Source organism: Pan paniscus, chromosome 5 (assembly GCF_029289425.2).
Source record: "Pan paniscus chromosome 5, NHGRI_mPanPan1-v2.0_pri, whole genome shotgun sequence".
In the NCBI taxonomy this organism is placed as follows: domain Eukaryota; kingdom Metazoa; phylum Chordata; class Mammalia; order Primates; family Hominidae; genus Pan; species Pan paniscus.
In genome coordinates, this window is record NC_073254.2 from 71,762,951 (window position 1) to 71,790,211 (window position 27,261).

The following is a 27,261-nucleotide window of genomic DNA, read 5'->3' on the forward strand; positions in this document are numbered from 1 at the left end:
AAACCATAGCCAATATCATACTGAATAGGCAAAAACTGGAAGTATTCCCTTTGAAAACCAGCACAAGACAAGGATGCCCTCTCTTACCACTTGTATTCTGCATAGGGTTGGAAGTTCTGGCCAGGGCAATAGGCAAGAGAAAGAAATAAAGGGTATTCAAATAGGAAAAGAGGAAGTCAAATTGTCCCTGTTTGCAGATGACATGATTGTATATTTAGAAAACCCCATCGTCTCGGCCCCAAATCTCCTTAAGCTGATAAGCAACTTTAGCAAGGTCTCAGGATACAAAATCAATGTGCAAAAATCACAAGCATTCCTATACACCAATAACAGACAAATGGACAGCCAAATCATGAGTGAACTCCCATTTACAACTACTACAAAGAGAATAAAATACCTTGGAATACAACTTACAAGGGATGTGAAGGACCTCTTCAAGGACAACTACAAACCACTGCTCAATGAAATAAAAGAGGACACAAACAAATGGAAGAACATTCCATGCTCATGGATAGGAAGAATCAATATCATGAAAATGGCCATACTGCCCAAGGTAATTTATAGATTCAATACCATCCCCATCAAGCTACCAATGACTTTCTTCACAGAATTGGAAAATATTACTTTAAAGTTCATTTGGAATCAAAAAAGAGCCCACATAGCCGAGACAATCCCAAGCCAAAAGAACAAAGTTGGAGGCATCACGCTACCTGACTTCGAACTAAACTAGAAGGCTACAGTAACCAAAACAGCATGGTACTGGTACAAAAACAGATATATAGAACAGAATAGAGGCCTCCGAAATAACACCACACATCTACAGCCATCTGATCTTTAACAAACCTGACAAAAACAAGCAATGGGGAAAGGGTTCCCTATTTAATAAATGGTGCTGGGAAAACTGGCTAGTTATATGTAGAAAGCTGAAACTGGATCCCTTCCTTACACCTTATGGAAAAATTAACTCACAGTGGATTAAAGACTTAAATGTTAGACCTAAAACCATAAAAACCCTAGAAGAAAACCTAGGCAATACCATTCAGGACATAGGCATGGGTAAAGACTTCATGATGAAAACACCAAAAGCAATGGCAACAAAAGCCAAAATTGAAAAATGGGATCTAATTAAACTAAAGAGCTTCTGCACAGCAAAAGAAACTATCATCAGAGTGAACAGGCAACCTACAGAATGGGAGAAAATTTTTGCAATCTACCCATCCGACAAAGGGCTAATATCCAGAATCTACAAAGAACTTAAACAAATTTACAAGAAAAAAACAACCCCATCAAAACGTGGGCAAAGGATATCAACAGACACTTCTCAAAAGAAGATATTTATGCAGGCAACAGACATATGAAGAAATACTCATCATCACTGCTCATTAGAGAAATGCAAATCAAAACCACAGTGAGATACCATCTCACGCCTGTTAGAATGGCAATCATGAAAAAGTCAGGAAACAATAGATGCTGTAGAGGATGTGGAGAAATAGGAATGCTTTTACACTGTTGGTGGGAGTGTAAATTAGTTCAACCATTGTGGAAGACAGTGTGGCAATTCCTCAAGGATCTAGAACTAGAAATACCATTTGACCCAGCAATCCCATTACTGAGTATATACCCAAAGGATTATAAATCATTCTAATATAAAGACACATTCACATGTATATTTATTGTGGCACTATTCACAATAGCAAAGACTTGGAACTAACCCACATGTCCATCAATGATAGACTGGATTAAGAAAATGTGGCACATATACACCATGGAATACTATGCAGCCATAAAAAGGGATGAGTTCATGTCCTTTGCAGCGACATGGGTGAAGCTGGAAACCATCATTCTCAGCAAACTATCAAAAGGACAGAAAACCTAACACTGCGTGTTCCCAGTCATAGGTGGGAATTGAACAATGAGAACAAATGGACACAGGGTGGGGAATGTCACACACTGGGGCCTGTTGGGGGGTGGGGGTCTGGGGGAGGGATATGTAAATGACAAGTTGATGGGTGCAGCAAACCAACATGGCACATGTATACCTATTTAACAAAACTGCATGTTGTGCACATGCACCCTACAACTTAAAAGTATAATTAAAAAAAAAGAAAAAAGGTATTCCTTGCAATGTAGTTTGTGATAATGAAAATCTAGACATAGTTTAATGTCTTATAATTAGAAATTAGTTAAATATGTTATGGTATAGTCATGCAATGGAATACTATGGAACTATAAAAAATGATGATGTAGTGCTGTATTTATTGATATTGCAGGAGGTCCACAATATGTCATGAAATGAACAAAAGTAGATTCCAAACACTTTATATAGGCCAGGCGTGGTGGCTCATGCCTGTATTCTCAGCACTTTGGGAGGCGTAGGTGGGTGGATCACATGAGGCCAGGAGTTTGAGACCAGCCTGGCCAACATGGTGAAACCCCATCTCTACTAAAAATACAAAAAATTAGCCGGGTGTGATGGTACACACCTGTAATCCCAGCTACTCAGGAGGTTAAGGCAGGAGAATCACTCGAACCCAGGAGGTGGAGGTTGCAGTGAGCCGAGATCGTGCTACTGCACTCCAGCCTGGGCAACAGAGCGAGACTCCGTCTGCAAAAAAAATAAGAAAACCCAAAACCAAACCAAAACAGAACAAAAGCAGTATATATAGTATGATTACAAGTGCATGTATATATTTATACATAAATTTATGTATAAGTATGTGTATATATATGTATTTAAATAAGTATATGTATAAATATATACATACATAACATATATATGTATGTATATTTATTTAAGCACACATATAAATGTATACATACACATATAAATATACTTTAAGCATTTATGTATATTGATTGAAAAAAGTACATGGAGAAAAATACAAAAGTGTTCATAGTAGTTATTTTTAAGTGATATAATATTGCCATTTTTTACTCATTTTATGACTTTTTTTTTTTTTTGAGACACAGTCTCACTCTGTCACCCAGTCTGGAGTGCAGTGGCACGATCTCAGCTCATTGCAACCTCCACCTCCCGGATTTCAAGCAGTTCTCCTGCCTCAGCCTCCCCAGTAGCTGGGACTACAGGTGTGCTGCCATGCCTAACTAATTTTTGTATTTTTAGCAGAGAAGGGGTTTCACCATGTTGGCCAGGCTTGTCTCCAACTTCTGACTTCAGCGTCCCAAAATGCTGGAATTACAGGCGTTAGCCACCACGCCCAGCTGTACTTTGTAACATTTTTGATACCAACTTTATTTTTCATAATAAGGATATGTTACTTCTAGAATCAGAAGAAGAAACCTCTTTTTTTGTTTTAAAAAACTTCACCCAAAAAGTCATCCATTCAAGAGTTGTTTTTCTCCACCCCAGCTGATGTGACAAAATGCTGCCAACAATTTTGATGCCAATAATGACTTCTACATATTAAATACTTCTACATACTGACAAAAAATTATCTCTTAACAGCATGAATTGAATTTTATTAAAAAAAAAATTTGATTGGGAATATCTGCTCCAGTACTTAGAGGTTTAAGTAGTAGCAAACCACTGGTTTATTTTGGAGTGAATCAATCTACATTGATTCTATGGAAAGAGTCCTAAATCTCTCTCCTGTCAAAGGAAATATTTGGCATGAAAAAAGGCAGCTTGTATATTTGCTTGACAGCATGTTGTGGTTTAATGAATTAGAACCATAATTTTTAGCTTTGTTCTTAAAAACAGACTGATTTTAGAGAAATAGAAATAAAATGTATGGAGGAGATAGAAAATACAAATTTCCCAGGTACTAAAGGAGGGCCTGTTTTACTCCTTGTTTTAAATCCCTCCTGAGTGCCAAATCTTAATTACCAATTGCCTGATGCTTATCTCCACATGAACAGCTACACAGGCACTTTAACTCATTTACAAAATTGAATGTGTCATCTTCTTCCTACAAATCTTCCATTTCTTCCTCAGTTCTACAACATATATCTAAGAGCAAAAACCTTCCCAACACCCAGATTAAAATAACCTCTAAGTCTGGATGAAAAGAATGGAGGAATGGGAACAGGATAGAAGGGATGAGGGGGGAATGGCATTTTTGTGACTTTTATGACCATAGTCACAACCATTTTGTGACATTTATAACCATATCAATGTTTCATACATTCAGTAAATAAAACCAACAGGATGGGTGGGGAGAGGGGACCTGAAATGGAATACTAACTATAACAAATGAACCTAACCATATTACAAATGAATAACAACCGCACTGAAGGGTGTGGAGAAGAAAAAGAACAAATCTCAATAACTCTGGAAAATAATATTTTCACTACATGCTGTATGGCTAAAAGACAAAAAGCTGTGCACAAATAGAAATGCACATGACTAGAACTGTATACAAAGAATTATATACAAATATTGTACTTTAGCTAGTAAGTTTATTTTTCACAGGGGTATGAAATGGCAATTCTGCATCTACTTTATATATATATTATAGGATTGAGCAAACTAATTTAGATTTTAAAAGACAAAGAAGGTCTGTAAATAATTCCTGAGAGCCAGGGATCTCACTGTTGGAGAAAGAAGTCAAAAATGAATAAATAAAAGGAAAGGGAGAAGGGTAGAATGAATCTTGTGATATATAAGCTATTAATTTGAACTACAAATTAAACTGTAAATTGTATGTATATATAGAGAGGGTGGTAGGGTGGTGTGATGATGGTGGTGGTAGCGGGGTTTGGCGGTGGTGGTAGTGGGTGGTGGTGGTGGTAGGGTGGTGGTAGGGGGGCAGTAGTGGTGGTGGTGTGTGCGTGTCTGTGCATACTTAGGATATGTTTCCTAAATCTGTGTGCAGAGAGGGCCTGGAATCAACACCACTGTACCAATGAGCATGCCTAGCAACCAGGTCTTATTTCTAAATATCATTCTCTCATTAAAAAGAACCAGGGCTCTTTTTAATTGTGTGGTGTTGAGAAGTAAGAAGGTGCTCAAAAACAGATGGGGACATGTTGAGAGGATACAGGAGCCACCTGAGGGAACTCCCAGTGGTAAAATTGGGCATAATTTAAACAAAATAATACATAAGGAGAGTAATGGACCATACTCTATAGAATAAAATAAGTTTCCATGAGTTCACTGATACAAACAATTGAATAAATAATAAATAAATAAGTGGTGGAAGAGGGGAACATGCTCTCTTTTTTTAACAGTAGAATTCTAATTCACAAATATAGAAGAAGTGACGGAAATAGAAAAATATTGAGTGCAGTGGCTCACGCCTGTAATCCCAGCACTTTGGGAGGTTGAGGCGGGTGGATCACTTGAGGTCAGGAGTTTGAGACCAGCCTGGCTAACATGGCAAAACCCTGCCTCCACTAAAAATACAAAAATTAGCCGGGCATGGTGGTGGGTGCCTGTAATCCCAGCTACTCGGGAGGCTGAGGCAGGAGAATCGCTTGAACCTGGGAGGTGAAGGTTGCAGTGAGCCGAGATCAAGATTGTGTTACTGCACTTCAGCCTGGGTGACAGAGCAAGGCTCTGTCTAAAAAAAAGGAAATAGAAAAATATCATTTGGCAAACATCACATTAATAATTGTTTCAATCAAGAATCAATAATGGCTACTAACATCATGCTAACACATGATGAGAAACAGGATATTTACATAGCCTTGAATATGTCCCCTCAAGATAGTCACAGATTATAAACGGAAAAATAGAAACTTTTCAGTGGAGAAACCTAGCAGATAGCATCTTAACCAAATGACAGAAGTTATCATTGCCAGTAGTAAGATGTTCCAGCACCATATGTCTCCTAATACATGTACTGAGAAAGGCACAACATCTTCTCTTGGGAGGACATAATTCTGCCAAAAATGCACAGTCTGAATTTAATCATGAGGAAACATAGGCAGTCTACAGAATAACTGACTAGTAATCTTCAAAAATAGCAGGGACATGAAAGACAAAGCAAGGCTCAAGAACTATCCCACACAAAGGAGACTAAGAAACCATGACGACTAAATGCAACGCGGGATCATGGATCAGAAAAAAAGACATCAGTGGGACAATGTCTTTGGGGATAGCTGAAGGTCGATAGGTAATTTTTGATGTTACTTCTCACTTTTTATACACCTGAAATTATTCTGAAGTGAAGAGTAATAAAAACTTTAGACATTTGGTCTGGTGCCGTGGCTCATGCCTGTAGTCCCAGCACTTTGGGAAGCCAAGGTGGGCAGATCAAGAGGTCAAGAGTTCGAGACCAGCAGGGCCAATGTGGTGAAACCCCGTCTCTACTAAAGATACAAAAAATTAACCAGGCATGGTGGCGGGCGCCTGTAGTCCCAGCTACTCGGGAGGCTCAGGCAGGAGAATTGCTTGAACCCGGGAGGTGGAGGTTGCAGTGAGCCAAGATTGCGCCATTGCACTCCATCCTGGACCACAGGGTGAGACTCTGTCTCAAAACAAAACAAAACAACAACAAAAAATAAACTTTAGAAATTAGTTTTTTAAAAAAAACATCAATTCGCAGACTGGTACACTGTGCTGAGGGAATGACGAGAACAAAGAGATGAGGAGTGGAAGCTTGGGAAGGCTGGGCACAGGTGGGGCCTTCGGGGGATGGCCCTGGGAAGCAGGGCTCGGGGCAGAAATGAAGGGGGTTGCATGTCACAATGGAGAGCAAAATTTTAACAGCTACAAAATTGGACCCTCATATAACGTGGCGGATTCCCCTTCATTCCCCTCTCCCTCCATATTATGAGGAGGATTTTCTTCCTTTAAACAATAAAAATTGCTATCTTACTAATTTATTTTCATTTGTGTAATATGACTGTTAAACCCAAAAGAATGTGCTGCTACATAATTTAAAATAACATAAAGAAAATGCATTTTAGAATGAAGCAGTTATAGGAGAAAACCAAACCTAAAACAAACAAAATCTGAATCATTTTGATTCTGCATTCTCCTCTCTGCCCGCCTTGCTTTTCCTGCCTCCCCCACCCTATTCTCCCTTATTCCATCTGTCACCAAGCCCTGCCAATTATAACTTCACACTATTTCTTACACTAGGATTCAAATCTAAAGGCCTCAGGTTTCATCTTTCCTCTGTACTTACTAGCCCTACTACTGTGGACGATTCTCTCTGTGCCTGAATTTCTCTCTCTCTCTTTCTCTCTGTCTCTCTCTCTCTTTTTCTGTGTGTATGTGTGTGTGTTTGAGGGGAAGGTAGGAGTCCAGTAAGATAATGCACATGCCCTTTATAAACAATAATCTATTATGAAATGCTAAGGTTTATTTGGGGCTTTAATGTGTATTATCTCGATGAGTGGTTTCCACATTTTATGATTTTATGAAACTAAAAAGTTTGATTAACTGATAGAATTTTCAACTTGATAAAATAAAAAAAATCTCCTTACTATACCATTTCATATTAATAAAAGAAAGGACATTTTAACAAAAAAAGGACATATTCTCAGAAAAAAGGTCTTTCCCAACCTTGCATTGTGTTACATTTCTATACCCATGGTTCTTTCTTTTTCTCCTTTTAAGCAGACTGACCCTATGCAATCAGTGGTTCTAGGGTCAGCATTTAGGAATTGTCCTGGACTAAAATGTCCGAAGTGATAACTTCCTGAGCTCCTTGTATCCAATCTTGCCTTCTTTTCCAGTCCACCCCATGCTCGGCATCCAACAATTTTTTGTTAAATGAATCAATGGACAGATACTCATTTTGAAACCAATGAAGAATTGAGCCTGATTATTTTGGAGTTAATTAAAGTGAGGAGATATAGGAGACAGATGAGCCAGGATATTCATACTTGGATATAGAGAGGAGAGCTGAGAATCTATTTTCCACTTCTTTTCTCTTACATTTTCTGATTTACTGTTCAGTGATTTTACCTAAGTTGAGGGTGTGTCTTTAAAGTAGCAGAACCTTGCTGGAATAATAAATACATAAATGGAGGTGCTCCTCAGGGGCAGAGGGGTTTAATTTATTCTGCAGGCAGTGGAGGTGGTGGTTTAGCATATGAGTCTCTTTCTTTTGCCAAGCACCACTTGGCAAATCCACAGAAGGATTGACGTTCTTTGTCTGCTAAAACCTGGGGAGAGAGAAATGGAGCAGACACCCTCCCATGGGACCCCCCAACTTTTCATCACTGTGTTTACTCTATACATCTATATGAAATTATTTACTGAAGGCTAAGGGTAATTTCAAAAATAACTTACAACATGGGAGGGACAAGTGTTGAAGTTTAAGCCCTCTTGGACTTTCCCTGCATCAGAAGCCAAGGCCTGCAGATGCATTGTCCATTTTGGACTTGGCTTTTCAGCCCTTATAGTTGCATCTGCACCTTATACTCCCTCTGTCCTCACAAGCACCTGGGGCTTCAAGTATCTTAGTCCAGGAACTTTAGCCCCTCTTGAGAACCTTCAGCTCCTCTGCATGAGAGCAGATCTAGAATAGAATAAACACCCTGGGCTTCAGCTCTGAGTGGGCAAGGATACTTGCTGTTCATTGCTGTCCTGTCTCGTGTGCCTGTATGAGCTCGTGTGTGTGTATGTGCGTGTGTGTGCGCACACATGTGTACATGTTGAGGGATCTGAAAATCGGGTAGTGGATGGGCTCCAGACCCTTGAGTATGGTTTACTGTGTGCCTTCTAGTTTGAACTCAATCTTCCCATAGGTAAGAATGATGAGGCTGTTGGCTTCTTTATTAGTTGACTTAAATGACCACATTTTTCAAAGTTAGACATTAATTTTTCTTTAATAAATCATAGTTTAAACTTGGGTTGCTATTTTCTCTACTAGCATAGTTCTGGTTTGGCCTTTAGAAACAACAGTCCCCGGCCGGATGCAGTGGCTCACACCTGTAATCCCAGCACTTTGGGAGGCCGAGGCAGGCGGATCAAGAAGTACCTTTATTTCTTTATTAAAGTATCTTGATTCAAAAGGTTTCCCTCTTACCAAAAAGGGATAGGGAAAGTTGCCAGTTAAATTTTCCATCCTAATAGTAATGTTGCTGTGAGAGAAGGAGATTTTGGAGAAATAGGTAACTGATTTCAAACACATGATGCTTTAGGGCTATTTATTTATTTTTGCTTAAAGGTCTTTGTTGTAAAAACAGAAGTAAGATCTGACGGTCCTAAGAACAGGATACCACTGCTTCCATACCTAGTGTGGATAGGACCTTTTTTCTTCTTTTATTATCCTTCCTACCTCTTGAAAGACTGTTGTCAGTCAGAGCTGAAACCCAGGTTGGCCCTGAGCTCAAATCATAGTCAAGTATGGTAGTCTTAAGAATGGGAGAGTCAGCTGGGTGTGGTGGGTTATGCCTGTTATCCCAGGACTTTGGGAGGTCACGGCGGGTAGATCACCTGAGGTCGGGAGTTTGAGACCAGCGTGACCAACATGGAGAAACCCCATCTCTATTAAAAATACAAAATTAGCTGGGCGTGGTGGCCCATGCCTGTAATCCCAGCTACTCGGTAGGCTGCGGCAGGAGAATTGCTTGAACCCAGGAGGCGGAGGTTGCGGTGAGCCAAGATCACACCATTGCACTCCAGCCTGGGCAGCAAGAGCAAAATTCCATCTCAAAAACAAACAAACAAACAAAAGAATAGGAGAGTCTGGGTGCAGTGGCTCACGCCTGTAATCTCAGCACTTTGGGAGGCCAAGGCAGGCGGATCACTTGAGGTCAGGAGTTTGAGACCAGCCTGGCCAACATGGTGAAACCCCATCTCTACCAAAAATACACACGCACACAAAAAACGAATTAGCAAGGCATGGTGGTGCATGCCTGTAATGCTAGCTACTTGGTGGCTGGTGGCTGAGCGTGAGAATCACTTGAAGCTGGGAGGTTGAGGTTGCAGTAAGCCAAGATTGTTCTACTGCACTCTAGCCTGGGCGACAGGGCAAGACTCTGTCTCAATAACAACAACAGAAAAAGAATGGGAGAAATATACCTAACAATAAACCTGCAGATTATTAATTCTATGAGTGTTGAAGTCAAGAATGAGTTCAGACTGAATGTGATGTAACTCTGGTTCTGCTTTTCTTTGCTTTCTCCATGGCACCTATTCAGGATAGGCACTTCAGAAGACATTCCTATTTACTGGCTGGGAGGCCAAAAGCTAAGACAGAACTTTCAGTCTCACTCTTAGGGGTCACAAAATTCTTGCTTTCCAATTTAAACTGTTTCACTTCCAAATTTGAGCCCCCAAATATGAAATACTGCCTCACCTGTGCCTTTTATGCTGAAAATATAAAATATTTTAGGAAAAGAAACACATTTTAAATATTAATATCTGCTAAGTAATTTTGTTATTAATTTAGTTTTTGAGCAGAGTTACATTTGAAAAAATATATAAAAGTTTGAATATGGATAGAGAGATAGATAGAGTCATTCCAGGTTATTTAACTGTTGACTCTTTAAGTGCTGCATTTAAGTACATACTTGAATCATTGGAAGGCATTTTTGACTTTTCAGTGTTTTCCCCAGCACTTTTCCATGGGTTTAATTGAGTGCTGGGTTGTTGAGTCTTAAATTGTACATTAAAAATTAGGTGTCCAACAAATATAAGAAAATTATGTGGTTATCCACTTATGGTTAAGAAATAAATATATAAAATGTCATCACTAAGACATTTTATGTATTTAGCCTCTAGCCTCTCAAAGGCATAACTACTAAAGCATATTTTTCTGCCTTAATATTTTGTAACTCCATTAGGGTTAATGGATGTTCTAAACAACCTTAAGATATTTGGAAGAGTGCCTTATATAACAATGTTGTTTATCTTCCACAGAATAAACACTCGAAAGGCCTAGTACTTCTCTCCCTAAGCCAGTGCATTCTGGAAAGAACTCAGTCATAAGAGTCCATTATTCAAATAAAATGACTGTTGAAGCAGAAAGTAATAACTGATTTTTTAAAGAAGACAGTTTTCTAAGATTTCTAAAATTGTCAAAAACCATTTTAAGTTACTGCAGGTGCATTTATTCTATGAGTTGCGTTATAAATCAAAAGATTTCCTATTAACCTATTTTAGGAATAGACTTGTAATTCTCAAACTTGAGTAATGCAATGTAAAAAAGCCCTTAAAAGGAAAAAAATATTTAGATTATTAGAATACCCAGAGTTGATGTATATGATTTTTATGTCATTGTTATTGCTATGTCTTTCTATGTTTATAGCTAATATGTCCACATAAAAGCTAAGTTTGTATATATTTATAGCTAAGATAGCCACATAAAAGCCAAATACATTTACATATTAAATACAAGCCAAATGATAAAAACTAATATAATTAAAATTGACAACATTAATTTGCTAGATGATGCTTTGCTGAAATTGAAGAGCATATGTTGAGGTTAATGATAGGAAGATTTAGTCACTTATTTTTTTACATGATTTTTTTTTGAGTGCAATAGATTATCATGTGAATCACTGTCATCATATTTATTTATATTTTAAAAATGATTTTGTTTTTATCCACTACAATTTATTGGTGGGCCAATTTAATTGTCCACTCCAAAATGCAAGAGAGAAAATCTGACTGGAAAATCCTTCATTGTATATTTATTTTAATAGATACTACTTGCATACTGTTGTAATTTGGCACATACAGAGACAGAATCAGAACAATACTTCCACTTGTGATACCAGTAAAGCACTGGCTGGATAATCAGGGCAGCCTCACTTATGTCTTTTTCAATTAATTAATTAATTAATTAATTAATTACTTTTTTTGAGATGAAGTCTCCCTCTGTTGCCCAGGCTGGAGTGCAGTGGCACCATCTCGGCTCACTGCAACCTCTGCCTCCCTGGTTCAAATGATTCTCCTGCCTCAGCCTCCCAAGTAGCTGTGATTACAGGCACCCGCCACCATGCCCAGCTAGTTTTGTTTGTTTGTTTGTTTCTGTTTTTGTATTTTTAGTAAAGATGGGGTTTCACCATGGTGGCCAGGCTGGTCTCGAACTCCTGACCTCAAGTGGTCTGCCTGCCTAGGCCTCCCAAAGTGCTGGGATTACAGGCCTGAGCCTTTGCACCCCGCCTACTTCTGTCTTTATAATTGTTGGGGGAAAAACATCCAAATTGAAAGCAATAATGATGCAGGATGATGGTTGATATTTTTACTTTATAACCCACAATCTTTGATCAGCTAGCTATCTATGCTTACCAGTACATTTTAAGGCAAGCTGTGTCATTTCAGATGCTCATATGTGTCACCAATCCCATTGGGGTCACATGAGAGGCTGGCATATGGTACAATTTGAAAATAACACAGTCATCCAGACAACCCAGGATATGCTTTTTATGAAACTTATAAAAATGGATGGAAAAAAATGGAAAAAATAAAAAGGAAATTATAATAAAATGAAGGGACCCCAGAGAATCAATTGGTTGCAGAAATCCTGGGTTAAATCATACAAATGAAATTGCTTTGAAAACTATAGCGTGCTTTACAAGTGCCAATACTGTATTATTATGAAACAAATATAATTGGAAAGATCTGGACTTACTAGACAATAAAAAAGATTGGATTAACTCTACACGCAGACAGAAAATTCCCACAGTGAAGGTCATTAATCAGAATTTCTAGAAAAACAGCTGCTCCTGCCATTCCACTGGAGAAAGCACAAAACAACATAATTGCTTCATAACTGTACTCTGGGGAAGACTGACCTTGGTTCTAAGAGTTGCTTGTGTGGCCTGGTTCTGTGTGTGGGTTAGGCGAGGAGGAGGAGGTGTTGAGTGGGGAGGAGAAAGGACCCCTTCCCTCTGAAAGAAACTGAAGCATTTGATTTGGGGCCGTTCCCTGGGGCATTGTGGGGCAGAGACCCCTGGAAAGAAAGCAGTAGGTGAGATGCCTAGGTGAGAAGTAGAAGTAGATGAGAAGTCTAGGGTGGAGTCCCAAGTACATACTCGACTACTCCTAGGGCACTGACCCTAAAATAATTAACCTCATAGGAAAAAATCATGTTCCTTATAGAAAGATAAAGTTTTTACTACTTGGTCCCTAAGTGATAGATTATATGTTGTTGCTCAAAGAGAAGAAAATGCAGATGAAGTAATTCCACATGCATCAGGAAAGTCCCTTTCCTCTCTGTACTCAGGATAGCTCTCAACATTGATCTTCAAGTATTGATTAGTCAGAGAAAGGAAGATTTATTATTATTCTCTAATTTCCACTTTCTGAAATGTTAATATTGTTTTCTTACTGAGAATGTGAACTTTTGGATGTGATTATCAGCTAATCCAGTTGGAATTCAATCTTGGCATTATAACAGGATCATATTTACACCTACTTCAGTTTCCAAAAATCAGCCAACTGAGAGAAAATATTGTGATCAGGAATTTCAATGGGAAAGCCAAAATCTAGAGTGAAAACACATCTTCTGTGAAGGATTACATCATAAAGTGTATGCGAGCCTATCTGGAATTAGGGATAAGTACAGAGAAGTTCAGTTCAGTTCAGCCGACAGCTTTGGAGTGTCTGGTCTATGTCAGGGACTATGGTAGAGGCAGGGGTGCAGAAATGGGCAAGATAGTCTGCTTGGTCTCAAGGAGCTCATGATCAAATAATCAGTCTCATGTTAAAAACTGAAATATTCAGAATCGTTTCAGCTCAAACAGAGAGCAACTGATGTTGCCAGGATCGAGATGGATTCATGTGAAATAACTACGTCATTTTAGAACAGAACATTGAAAAGTGCCATCAATTATAGAGCATAAAGTGAAATTGTAATTGAAAGTAGTTTCTTTGTTACTTAGATTCTTTTATTAGGCTCCTTTGTTCAAATCAATTCTTTTAAACACAAATAAGATGATTCTGGGTAGATGGATCTTCAAGTAGATTTCAGTCCAGCTTAAATTTAAATAGGGAAAGAACAATCAGGGATATTCTACTAAATTGTTAGGCACCGAATTGTGTTATGTTCTTACTAAAAATAGGTATTTCTTATAATCTTCAGATGCTCTAAGCTGGCATGAATAATTAGTACTGTAATAAAATAAGTTCTGCCAAAAAGTTAATCTGACACACAGCAATGAAATGCCTAAAGCTGTGTGTCATAGAGTCATTATCCATAAATGATAAATGATGCTCATAAATACCAGTATTGAAAATTATTTCCCCATGGCTAAACCAAGGTCAGATTTTTTTCTTGCACTCTTTTTTAGTCCTCTATATCCATAGATAGCACCCAAGAGTGAACAGTTTTGCTGAATACTATGTTCAGGGTGAGATTCATTTCACTTCGTACCCCCACTAACCTCACTTACCATATGGATAAACTTGAAGCAAAGATATTGGATTAAACCCCATATGGTTCCTATCCTGTGTGTCTCTTCCTTCCATCCCAGGGCCAGACTCAGCTCCAAACTATGGTACCCAAGTGAGAGGGCTAGACTAGTGCATCCAAATGCTTCCCACTACCATCTCTCAGATGCATCTAGGATGTTGTGAAGCTCCAGGTAGGATGAATTCTGTCTGGGAGGTTCAGGTGACTCCCGACCATGTCATTATAGCAAGAGACGAAATTCACTGTCAAGTTATGGTAAGAATTTAGGTGAGGGTGCTGACTCAGTAAAAAGGACCTTTGCATCCTGGCACCAGAGAGATTCAGAGACAAGGGAGACAGATAAGGAAGAGGAACTGTATTGTCAGGGTTTGCTCCCTTCCCAGATCTATGCACAGGAGTGTCAGGGGACCTAACAAGTATATTTGCTGTGGAGGAAACTTCCCCACTGAGCCATCAGCAGTCCGTGTCCTGAAACCTCAGCCTCTATTACAATATTAGATCTGTCTTGGGTCTAATAGGGAGAGAAAAGAGAGGGCCAAAGGTCCCCACCTGTGCATTTTCTTTCTTCTCCCCAGAGTTAACCACTATCTTGAATTTGATCATTTCCCACTGACAGTATGTACTCCAGTATGTATTATTCCACTTTCAAAAAAACTTTTATAAAAATGCTGAATAGTACCAGCCATGGTTCAACAAGGAACAGATGGCATACTCAAAATAGGCTAATTTGGCCAGGCGTAGTGGCTCATGCCTGTAATCCCAGCACTTTGGGAGACCAAGGCAGGTGGATCACGAGGTCAGGAGTTCGAGACCAGCCTAGCCAACATGGTGAAACCCTCTCTCTACTAAAAATACAAAAATTAGTTTGGCGTGGTGGCATGTGCCTGTAGTCCCAGCTACTCGGGAAGCTGAGGCAGGAGAATCACTTGAACTCAGGAGGCAGAGGTTGCAGTGAGCCGAGATCAAGATTGTGTTACTGCATTCCAGTCTTTCCAGTCTGGGTGACAGAACAAGATTCTGTCTCAAAAAATAAAAAAAAATAAAAAAATAAATGCTAATTCAAGGATGGTTTTTTTTTTTTTTTTTTTTTTTTTTTTTTTTTTTTTTTTTTTGAGACGGAGTCTTGCTCTGTTGCCCAGGCTGGAGTGCAGTGGCACAATCTCGGCTCACTGCAAGCTCTGCCTCCTGGGTTCACGCCATTCTCCTGCCTCAGCCTCCTGAGTAGCTGGGACTATAGGCACCCGCCACCACGCCTGGCTAATTTTTTGTATTTTTAGTAGAGATGGGGTTTCACCGTGGTCTCGATCTGACCTCATGATCCGCCTGCCTCGGCCCCCCAAAGTGCTGGGATTACAGGCGTGAGCCACTGCGCCTGGCCAAGGATGGTTTTTTTTGCAGAGATTATTTACAAAGGTGTGGGAGTAGGGAACCACAATGGATAGGGCAATTAATCAGGGCTTACTCGAAGTCAATATGTTACTGTCTCTAGGTCTGAAAGGTAGAGGAAAAGGAGCTGTTACCAGACCCAAAGTGAGAGGGTCCTTTAGAGTCTGTTGCCACCTTGAGAGAAGCAATGCCAGGTTGAGGGACACAGGTCGCCTTGCAGGGAGGGGATAAATACATTGATCTCACTTTCTTCTCTTCTTCCTATTTCCTTTTGGGGCTTTTAATTGACCTAACCTAACTGGAAGCAGAAAGCACAGAAATCTGTTTATATGGTCCATTCATTTAAGAACACAGAGCAGGGGAGGGGGCTAGAGTGGTTTTAGGTGATGGGGTGGGAAAAGGAAAATATCCAGCATATACGGTATTGTCCTATGACTTGCTTTTTTAGTTAACATTATATTTATGTGATTCATCCATGTCGATATGCTTACTGTAATTGTAGTAGTTCATTCATTTTTCACTTAAAAAATTCCATTGTATGAATACACCAGAATTTATTTATCTATTTCTTTTTCTTTTTTTCTCTTTTTTTTTTTTTTGAGACAAGGTCTTGCTGTGTCTCCCAGCAGGAGTACAGTGGCAGGATCATGGCTCATGGCAGCCTCCCAGCCTCAGGTGATCCTCCCACCTCAGCCCCCAGAGTAGCTGGGACTACAGGCTCGTGCCACCATATCTGGCTAATTTTTGTATTTTTTGTAGAGGCAGGGTTTCACCGTGTTGCTCAGGCTGGTCTCAAACTCCTGGGCTCCAGTGTTCCACCCTCCTCAGCCTCCCATAGTGTTGGGATTACAGGTGTGAGCCACTGTGCCTGGCCCAGTTTATCCATTTCTGATGATGGATGGTTTCCAGTGTTTGAGTATTTTGATATTGCCACGAATGTTCTTGTTCATGTTTTTTGATGTCTACGCTCAAAACTTTCTCTAGAGAATATACCTAGACTAGAATCACATAGTGGGATAAAGAGTCATATGTTTTCAAATTTACCAGGTAATGCCACATTTTTCAAAGTAGTTGTATCAATTAACAGTTTTACTTATAGTATATGAGTTCCTAGTCAACATGCAATACTTTCAAACTTTGAAACTTTTGTCCATCTGGCACCTGTAGAATATTATCTCATTGTGGTTTTAATTTGCATTTCTTCAATTACTAATGTAATTAAACATATTTCCATATGTTTATTTATCATTTACATTTCCTTCATTGTGAAATACTTGTTCAGGTTCCCTTTCTCTTTTCTACTGTTTATTTTATTTTATTTTATTTTATTTTTTTTATTTTACTTTAAGTTCTGAGATACATGTGCAGAATGTGCAGTTTTTTTGTTTATTTTTTTTTTAGTATTTATTGATCATTCTTGGGTGTTTTTCAGAGAGGGGAATGTGGCAGGGTCATAGGATAATAGTGGAGAGAAGGTCAGCAGATAAACATGAGAACAAAGGTCTCTGGTTTTCCTAGGCAGAGGTCCCTGCGGCCTTCGGCCCTGTTTGTGTCCCTGAGTACTTGAGATTAGGGAGTGGTGATGACTCTTTTTTTTTTTATTATTATACTTTAAGTTTTAGGGTACATGTGCACATTGTGCAGCTTAGTTACATATGTATACATGTGCCATGCTGGTGCACTGCACCCACTAACTCGTCATCTAGCATTAGGTATATCTCCCAATGCTATCCCTCCCCCCTCCCCCCACCCCACCACAGTTCCCAGAGTGTGATATTCCCCTTCCTGTGTCCATGTGATCTCATTGTTCAATTCCCACCTATGAGTGAGAATATGTGGTGTTTGGTTTTTTGTTCTTGCGATAGTTTACTGAGAATGATGATTTCCAATTTCATCCATGTCCCTACAAAGGACATGAACTCATCATTTTTTATGGCTGCATAGTATTCCATGGTGTATATGTGCCACATTTTCTTAATCCAGTTTATCACACATTTTCTTAATGCAGTCTATCATTGTTGGACATTTGGGTTGGTTCCAAGTCTTTGCTATTGTGAATAATGCTGCAATAAACCTACGTGTGCATGTGTCTTTACAGCAGCATGATTTATAGTCCTTTGGGTATATACCCAGTAATGGGATGGCTGGGTCAAATGGTATTTCTAGTTCTAGATCCCTGAGGAATCACCACACTGACTTCCACAATGGTTGAACTAGTTTGCAGTCCCACCAACAGTGTAAAATTGTTCCTATTTCTCCACATCCTCTCCAGCACCTGTTGTTTCCTGACTTTTTAATGATTGCCATTCTAACTGGTGTGAGATGGTATCTCATTGTGGACTTCATGTCCAAAACACCAAAAGCAATGGCAACAAAAGACAAAATTGACAAATGGGATCTAATTAAACTCAAGAGCTTCTGCACAGCAAAATAAACTACCATCAGAGTGAACAGGCAACCTACAAAATGGGAGAAAATTTTCGCAACCTACTCATCTGACAAAGGGCTAATATCCAGAATCTACAATGAACTCAAACAAATTTACAAGAAAAAAACAAACAACCCCATCAAAAAGTGGGTGAAGGACATGAACAGACACTTCCCAAAAGAAGACATTTATGCAGCCAAAAAACACATGAAAAAATGCTCATCATCACTGGTCATCAGAGAAATGCAAATCAAAACCACAATGTGGTGATGACTCTTAACAAGCATGCTGCCTTCAAGCATCTGTTTAACAAAGCACATCTTGCACCGCCCTTAATCCATTTAACCCTGAGTTGACACAGCACATGTTTCAGAGAGCAGGGGGTTGGGGGTAAGGTTATAGATTAACAGCATCCCAAGGCAGAAGAATTTTTCTTAGTACAGAACAAAATGGAGTCTCCTATGTCTGCTTCTTTCTACACAGACACAGTAACAATCTGATCTCTCTTTCTTTTCCCCGCATTTCTCCCTTTTCTTTTCGACAAATCCACCATCGTCATCATGGCCCGTTCTCAATGATTGCTGTCTCTTTGGAGCTGTTGGGTACACTTCCCAGATGGGGCGGCCGGGCAGAGGTGCTCCTCACATCCCAGACGGGGTGGCGGCCAGGCAGAGGCGCTCCTCACCTCCCAGACGGGGCGGCCAGGCAGAGACACCCCTCACCTCCCAGATGGGGTGGCCGGGCAGAGGCGCCCACTTCCCAGACGGGGCGGCCGGGCAGAGGCGCTCCCTACCTCCCAGACAAAGAGCGGCCAGGCAGAGGCACCCCTCACTTTCCAGGCAGGGCAGCCGGGCAGAGACTCCCCTCACCTCCCAGACAGGGCAGCGGCTGGGCAGAGGCGCTCCTCACTTCCCGGACGGGGTGGCGGCCGGGCAGAGACACCCCTCGCCTCCCAAACGGGGTGGCAGGGCAGAGGCGCTCCCCACTTCCCAGACGAAGGGCAGCCGGGCAGAGGCGCTCCCCACCTCCCAGACGAAGGGCGGCCGGGCAGAGATGCCCCTCACTTCCCAGTCTGGGCGGCCGGGCAGAGACACCCGTCACCTCCCAGACAGGGTGGCAGCCGGGCAGAGGTGCCCCTCACTTCCCAGATGGGGTGGCGGCCGTGCAGAGGTGCCCCTCACCTCCTAGGCGGGGCAGCCAGGCAGAGGCGCTCCTCACCTCCCAGATGGGGCATCCGGGCAGAGGCGCTCCTCACTTCCCAGACGGGGCGGCTGGGCAGAGGCGCTCCTCACTTCCCATTCAGGGCAACCAGGCAGAGGCGCTCCTCACTTCCTCCCAGACGGGGCGGCGGGGCAGAGGCGCTCCTCACTTCCCAGAGGGGGCGGCCAGGCAGAGGTGCTCCTCACTTCCCATTCGGGGCAGCCGGGCAGAGGCGCTCCTCACTTCCTAGACGGGGCGGCGGGGCAGAGGGGCTCCTTACATCCCAGACGATGGGTGGCCAGGCAGAGACGCTGCTCACTTCCTAGACGGGGTGACGGGCGGGCAGAGGCTGTAATCTTAGCATTTTGGGAGGCCAAGGCAGGCGGCTGGGAGGTGGAGGTTGTAGCGAGCCGAGATCATGCCACTGCACTCCAGCCTGGGCAACATTGAGCATTGAGTGAGCGAGACTCTGTCTGCAATCCCAGCACCTCGGGAGGCGGAGGCGGGCAGATCACCCAAGGCCAGGAGCTGGAGACCAGCCCGGTCAACACGGCGAAACCCCGTCTCCACCAAAAATACAAAAACCAGTCAGGAGTGGCGGCGCGTGCCTGGCAGGCCGAGGCGGGAGAATCACCGGAGCCCGAGGCAGGGAGGTTGCAGCGAGCCGAGATCATGGCGGTACAGTCCAGGCTCCGCAAGAGAGGGAGACCGTAGAAAGGGGAGAGGGGAGAGGGGAGACGGGAGAGGGGAGAGGGGAGAGGGGAGAGGGGAGAGGGGAGAGGGGAGAGGGGAGAGGGGAGAGGGCTTTTCTACTGTTTTTTATTTTTTTCTTATTATCTTGATACTAACAATGACCCTGTGTTAATTTTATCATCTCGCAATTTGTGGATATCTAAAAAACTGTGTATTTATGTACTTTAAAAAGTTTTATGTACTTTTAAAAAGGTCAAGTGTGGTGGCTTATGCCTGTAATCTTAGCACTTTGGGAGGCCAAGGCAGGAGGATTGCTTGAGTCCAGAAGTTCAAGACCAGCCTGAGCAACATAGTGCAGCCCCATCTCTACAAAAAAATTTAAAAATCAGCCAGTCTTGGTGGCATGTGCCTGCAGTCCTAGCTATTTGGGAGGCTCAGCTGGGAGGATCGCTTGAGCCCAGGAGGTGGAGGCTGCAGTGGGCAGTGATAGCATCACTGCACTCCAGCCTGGGCAACAGGAAACCCTGTCTTAAAAAAACAAATGAACAGAAACTCCCTCCCCATGCAAAATCCCTTAAGTTCTTAATTTAATGTAGTTAAAATGATCAATCTTTCTCTTTTTAGCTTGTTTTTTAAAAAAAAGTTTAAAATATACATAACACAAAATTTACCATTTTAACCATTTGTAAGTGTACAGTTCAGTGGCATTAACTACGTTCACATTATTGTGCAACTATCACCATTATCCATCTCCAGAACTGCTTATACTTTTTCTTAATGTCTTGTTAAATAAATTCTTTGGACCATCAAGACCATAAAGACCGTCTATATATTTGTTTTAAATTCTTAAAATTTTGCCTTTCATATACAAGTTCTTAAATCATCTGGAATTGATTTTTTATATAGTAGGAGGTAGGGAATACATTTTTCCTCCCTATAGACAGCCAATTGTCCCAGCACCATTTAGAATTGTCTATTTTTTTCTTCCATTGATTTGTACGGTGGATCTGTCATATACTAAGTTTCCTCATAGGTGTGGGACCATGTTTGGGTTTTCTATTCTGTTCCATTGATTGATGACTTTATTCTTGTACCAATATTGTAATGTCTTAAATACTAATGAATTAAGATTAGCCTTCCATCTGCCTGAAATGCTATTCTCCTAAAGATAGACATGACTAAATCCCAAGTTTTCTTCTGGTCTCTGTTTCATGGCCACATTCTTAGCCAGCCTTTCCTGGCTATCTTTTCTAAAATTTCATTATCTCCTTGAAAAACTTTACATTCTTCTTTTCTGATTAATTTCTTTCTGTTTAGTAGTTGTTATCTAACATAATTATTTATGTCTTTAACTTGTTTATTGTCTCTCTTCCCCATTAGAAGATTTATGAGAGCAGGATTTTTTGGCTCTCTCATCATTCTCATATCCCCAGCATAGAAAATGTTGCCTGGCACTTAGTAAGTGTTTAATTACTATTTCTGGAACATACCAAAAAAATGCTGATATATGGAAGGGTAGTGTTTCTTCACCGTGCTACCATTAAGAATGTGCTTTCTGTCAGTTCTCCTGCTCCTTGATTTTGAGTAATAAAGCAATCTAAAGCAAATGGAGAGAGAATGAAGTGCTTTCTTTAGGTTGTTTCCCAGCCAACTCCGAGAGGTAGGCAGTGAAATGGGGAGGGTGGAGGGCCAGAGGTTGGCTAACTCTGCATTAGCTTTTATGGGTCAGCTATCTTGCTGGAAATACCTCGTGTTCTCTGCTTTTCATGGCAAACACAGCTGGTAGGACCTAGAGTTTACAGCATGCTTACTCAGTAAAGAAGCTTACTACGCCTTTGGTTTTCAGGGCGACACACGCCGCTCAGAAGAGGAATGAACACTCACTTAGATTTACCAAGCATGGCAACTAAATTGTCAGCTGTAAGTGTGACACTTTTTGGGATAGAAGTTCTGGAGCTGTGGAGGAGTTATCTCAGGGTGAATGCCACGTGGGGCAGTCTGTCTGTAGCTGGGTAATGCCCAGGGCAGGCACTGAATTGAGCAGTGATGATTCATGGAAATTCTGCCAGAGAAGGTACTCTGTGCTTTATTACAGGCTAAACTAGGAAGCCAACTCATTCTGGAAGGAATGTGTATAATGTTTTCAGATGAGGACTTGAAGTTTTATAGGTTGGAGTCACATTTGATTCAAACCATCTGTTTAATGGGAAGCTGAACCCAGCATTTTTTTTCATATGTCTCTCACAGTATTCAACAATTCAGTATGGGCTGGGTGCAGTGGCTCATGCCTATAATCCCAGCACTTAGGGAGGCCGAGGCAGGTGGATCACCTGAGGTCAGGAGTCTGAGACCAGCCTGGCCAACGTGGTGAAACCCCGTCTCTACTAAAAAAGCAAAAAAATAGCTGGGCATGGTGGCAGGCGCCTGTAATCCCAGCTACTCAGGAGGCTGAGGTAGGAGAATTGCCTGAACCCAGGAGTTGGAGGTTGCAGTGAGCCGAGATCATGCTACTGCACTCCAGCCTGGGCAACAGAGCGAGACTTCGTCTCAAAAAACAAACCAAAACCAAAGAAAAAACAAAAACAATTCAGTTTCATAAGTATTTATTGAGGGCCCATGGAGTGCCAGGCACTGGGGTCACAGAAATGAATGAAACAGTCATCCCTGTTTTTGAGATGCTATGGTTCAGTGGAAGTAAAACTTACGTGTTTATGTATGTTTTCCTTCCCATGATTGTGAGGTCAATGTCTGTATTTACAAGAATCTTGGTTGCCAGGGCTGAGCATTGTGTCAATCAATTTTTTGTAGATGAAGTGAATACATGAAAGAGCTCACAGTGATTTACCGAACATGGCTGCTGAAATGTATAACATTATTGTGCATTATTGCTACCGTGGTATGCGGATTTATATTGCAATTGCCTCTGGATTCAGAAAAACACCCTTCACAGTGAGGTAGTGACCAAAACTGTGGCATTAGAAAACAATAAAAATGCTGGACTAGCTGACCAACACAGGGTATTTTGTTCCCCGGGGCTTAAAATCAGTTTTTAATATGATGAAAAGGCAGCTATTATGTGACATAGTAAGATATTGGTATGTTAAGCATGAACATATATTTCCAGTCTTCTCTGAGCTGGTCATGAAATGACACTGGCTACTTCGTCTTTTAATTGGGCAGATATTGTAGCAAGTACTTTGGGGATCACAGAGATGAACAAAAGGGCTCATCCAAAGAAAGCTTAAAACCTAGTAGTGCTGGAATTCTTAACCAGCCACATATGGTGATCTTGAACCTCTTGAAATAGTATAGATGTGTGTGTAGGTGCATTTTTCTGAAGAGAGCTTTCATCACATTGTCCAGTGGTTCATAGACCTAATTACATCCCTCTACTACAGAAGTTCTTAATCTTGATCTTCCAAAAGATAAAGAACTTCTGTAGTAGAGGGCTATAATTATTTAAAGAACTACACCATATGGGAGTCATGAAGAGCCTCAGGGGTTTAAATGAGGAGCAAAACAGGTGGCAACACTGAGTAGTTTCATTATAAAATCCTTGACAATTTTGCAGGAGAAAATTTATTTGCTACTAGTGATAAAAACATTTTTCATATTTAACATTAGTTATTTTTTCTATGAGTTACCTGTTCTTCTTCTTGTCCTATTTTTCTGTTTGTGTCTTAGGATTTTTTTCCTAATGAGTTAACTTCTTTGTATCCTGATGGCATTAACCTTTTCGATGTTATACTTTTGGTAGACCTTTCTCTAGTTTGATGAGTGCAAAATACTTCTGTGAATTTTTTACATGCATAATTTTATATTTTTTATGGTCAAGTCTTTATATCTTTTTTCTTTGTAATTTATAATATTTAAATTTGTTTGCTATCCAGAGATAAGATATTCATGTAAATATTCTTATGGTCTGTGCTGCAGGTTTTTTCAGGCAGTTTATATGCTTTCAGGTGTCTTCTTTGGACTACGTGATGTATTTGTATTACGTATTTGTATTATGTATTTAATACAGAGAGGAAGAAATGAGGTGAAGCTCTGCTGTCATATTACTGGAATTGGTGTAGTGAGATTGTTAGCACAGTGGGGCCTGGAGAGTTTCTCTGGGTTTGAACATGGCTCTGACATTTTGTGTCCTTTTGACTTCATTTAACTTCTCTGTTCTTCAGTTTCCGTATCTAGAAAATACGTTTAATATAATAACCTTTGGGAGGCCGAGGTGGGCGGATCACGAGGTCAGGAGTTCGAGACCAGCTTGCCAACATGGTGAAACCCCGTCTTTACTAAAAATACAAAAATTAGCCAGGCGCCTGTAATCCAGCTATTTGGGAGGCTGAGGCAGGAGAATCGCTTGAATCCCGGAGGCGGAGGTTGCAGTGAGCCAAGATCGCTCCACTGCCCTCCAGCCTGGGCGACAGAACAAAACTCTGTCTCGGGTATTGGTGGTGGGTCGGGGGGAATAACCTATCTTATGTGGTTATGATAATAAAATGAGTTGATATGTAAACCACTTAGAACAGGTCCTGATATAAAGTCAGTGCCAGCCACAGTTTAGTCCAGGCTGGGTAGATGCTTTGAAGCTTGATATTGTTTCAATGTACTTTGCATTTCTAAAAACGTGAACATTTCAAAGCATTCATTTGATCTCCTAAGGACTACCTATACCGGAGCCTCATTCCAGCACATTTGTAAGCGAGGCACGCCTCCTAGAGGCCACGAGTGAAGTTAATTTCCAGTTCTCGAAAATCTTACAGACAGCGGAGAACTGGTGTGGTGGCTCTGACGCCCCGCTTGTGAGTCTGCAGTCGGACATCTGGAGAGTAAGCGGCAGGTCCGCGTAATCTCCAGTGCTTCATCTTCTTCCACCCTACCTTCCGTCCGAGGCTGGGTTCTTCTAATTCATGTAGATTGCAGAGCGATTCCTGCGAATGTGCCTTCTTTCATTCATTCTAGTTCATTCCACAGATAATTCAGCTGCGCGCTTCCTCTGTGCGAGGCATTGCCGGAGAGCGGGGAGCGAATTGAACGTGGAACCTGCCAGTAGGGGCTTGCCGCCCAATACGAAATTCAAAATATGTATTGTATGTAGACGGGCAAACTAACGAGGATCTTGTAACTTGTTTTGTCATCTGCCAAATGGGGGTAATACGATCTTATAGGACCTTATAGGTCGCTGAAAGATTAAACGAGGGGAAAAAAAAGAGCCCCTAATAGTGAGCTAGGTGCAAAAAAGATCCTAATGCCTTTTTTCCTCATTCCTCCCCAGATTGAAAGTGATGAGTGCCAGCCCTGCGGGTTAAAGCGCCATATTTTCCTCAATATAGGGAATATTTGTTAGTGTCCCCAAACGAAGTTACATTGGTTCAATTTTCGGGGTGTGGGAGTTCTCGCCACTAGCATTCAGCACCCCAGTTTCAACCGTTAAAGCTACCGACTCCACATACAGGAAATGCATCTTAAAATTTGGGAAAAAAATCCCCCAAACACTGACATCCAAACACTTTAAAGCTGCCAAGGTGGATAGAACACCTTGAATTCCCAGACGCGCTCCACTGAGCATGCCCAGAGCCTCAGGCCAAACCCCCTGCTACCCGCCAAGGGGAGGTGGGGCAGGGCTGGCCTTCTGTGCTAGTCGCTTCCGCTTCCGGTTTCATATGAACTCTCCCGCCACCCGGGAACAGTGGCTGCCACCGTTTGTGTTTTCCCGAGTTTGAATTCTTGCAGGTAAGGGAAACTTCCGCGAATTTAGGACAGAGAGCAATCCTGTTATTAAGGCTTGCAAGTCGAGAGAAAGGAGAGATGGATCACTTTGCAGGCAGCAGTAGCAGAAGGACAGACTTGGCGGGTTGGTTGTTTGGGGCAGACACCCAGGTACCAGGGAGGAGTTGGGGAGAGATAGGTTTGCCAGTGGAGTGAGGAGGGGTGTTGGGGATGGAACTTTTGTAAGGCACTTGTGGATGCTCCCGAAAAGGAGTTCCGAAAGACAGTTGCTCTCTTTCCCAGAGTCATAACAGAGGAAGTGAGTAACTGGACCCAGTCCATCAAGTAAGACCCTCATTTAGCTAAAACCTACAGCACTTTCCTCTAAGTTCAGGATTGCAGACCACCTAAAACCTTATGTTAACTCTTGGGATCGTAAAGATCCAAGAACAGTGACACACAGGCCTATAATGAGCAGGCAACATCACCTGACTTTCATGTTGCTGAAAATTAGGATCACCACCTGCATCTGCTCTAGCGCCTCTCCCACCCCCATTACAAAATTATTATAGGTGTATTGTAGAAAATCTGGAAACGAGAGAAGGACATCACCCAGGAATTGCCACTGCTAACATTTTGTGCATGCCCTCAAATCCATTTTTTTTCTGTGTTTGTGGAATTATTTTTTCGTGTTTTTTCTTTTTTTTTTCCCCAACTTTGTTTTCCATCATTTTACGCTTTTTGTGTACTTCCTTCTAAGGTGACCAAGATGGAGTTTTCTGGAAGAAAGTGGAGGAAGCTGAGGTTGGCAGGTGACCAGAGGAATGCTTCCTACCCTCATTGCCTTCAGTTTTACTTGCAGCCACCTTCTGAAAACATATCTTTAATAGAATTTGAAAACTTGGCTATTGATAGAGTTAAATGTAAGTACTATTTAAATTAGAATGTATATATTCTTGAGAAGCTCACTTACCCTTTGTGAGAATGAATGAAGGTAATTCATTTCCTTCATTCAGCAATCCATTCAACAAGTATTTATTGAGGTAATTCATATCCTTCATTCAGCAATCCATTCAACAAATATTTGTTGAGGGTTTGGTACTCATTCATTTATTTATTGTACAATGCATATTATTGAGTGCCATTATGTTCTAGGTGGCAGGGATTTTGAGATGAATAATGTTATTTTTTGTTGAAGTTTTATTCTAGTACATGGAGACAGGCATCCAAAATAATAGTCATAATTCAGTATTTTAACTGCTCTTGTAGAAGTAAATGGTAGTGCTGTTGAAACAAAGAAGTGGGAGTGACTGACTTAGTCTTATTAAATGAGCTTCTTAGAGAAGTTGAAATGTGATCTGGACATACTGAAGAATGAGTAGAAATTTTCCAGCAGAGAAGAAGTGAAGAGTTTTTCCAAGCTGAGATAATGGCCTATGCAAAGGCTTGGAGCATGAAAGAGAATTTCATATTTGAGCTAACAGTAACAAGTTCAGGAATTCAGGGTGGATGGAGAAGTATGGAGGGCATTTTGTGCCATGCTAATGATATGATATTGGGGTG

The 27,261-nt window shown here is 41.2% G+C and overlaps 1 protein-coding gene across 3 annotated transcripts in view; it reads left to right on the top strand.

Moving 5' to 3' along the window:
- PRIM2 (DNA primase subunit 2) overlaps positions 1–27,261 on the top strand; it is a 427,261-nt gene that overhangs the window by 70,376 nt on the left and 329,624 nt on the right. The window contains exons 1-2 of one of the 3 annotated variants that reach the window (XM_055113695.2): positions 24,751–25,722; positions 26,459–26,621. In XM_055113695.2, the coding sequence (XP_054969670.1) occupies positions 26,468–26,621 (154 nt within the window). In that variant the 5' untranslated portion in view covers positions 24,751–25,722; positions 26,459–26,467. Of the gene's footprint in view, positions 1–24,750; positions 26,622–27,261 lie in introns of those variants that run through there. The other 2 variants (XM_063604933.1, XM_055113696.2) reach the window with 2 other exon arrangements.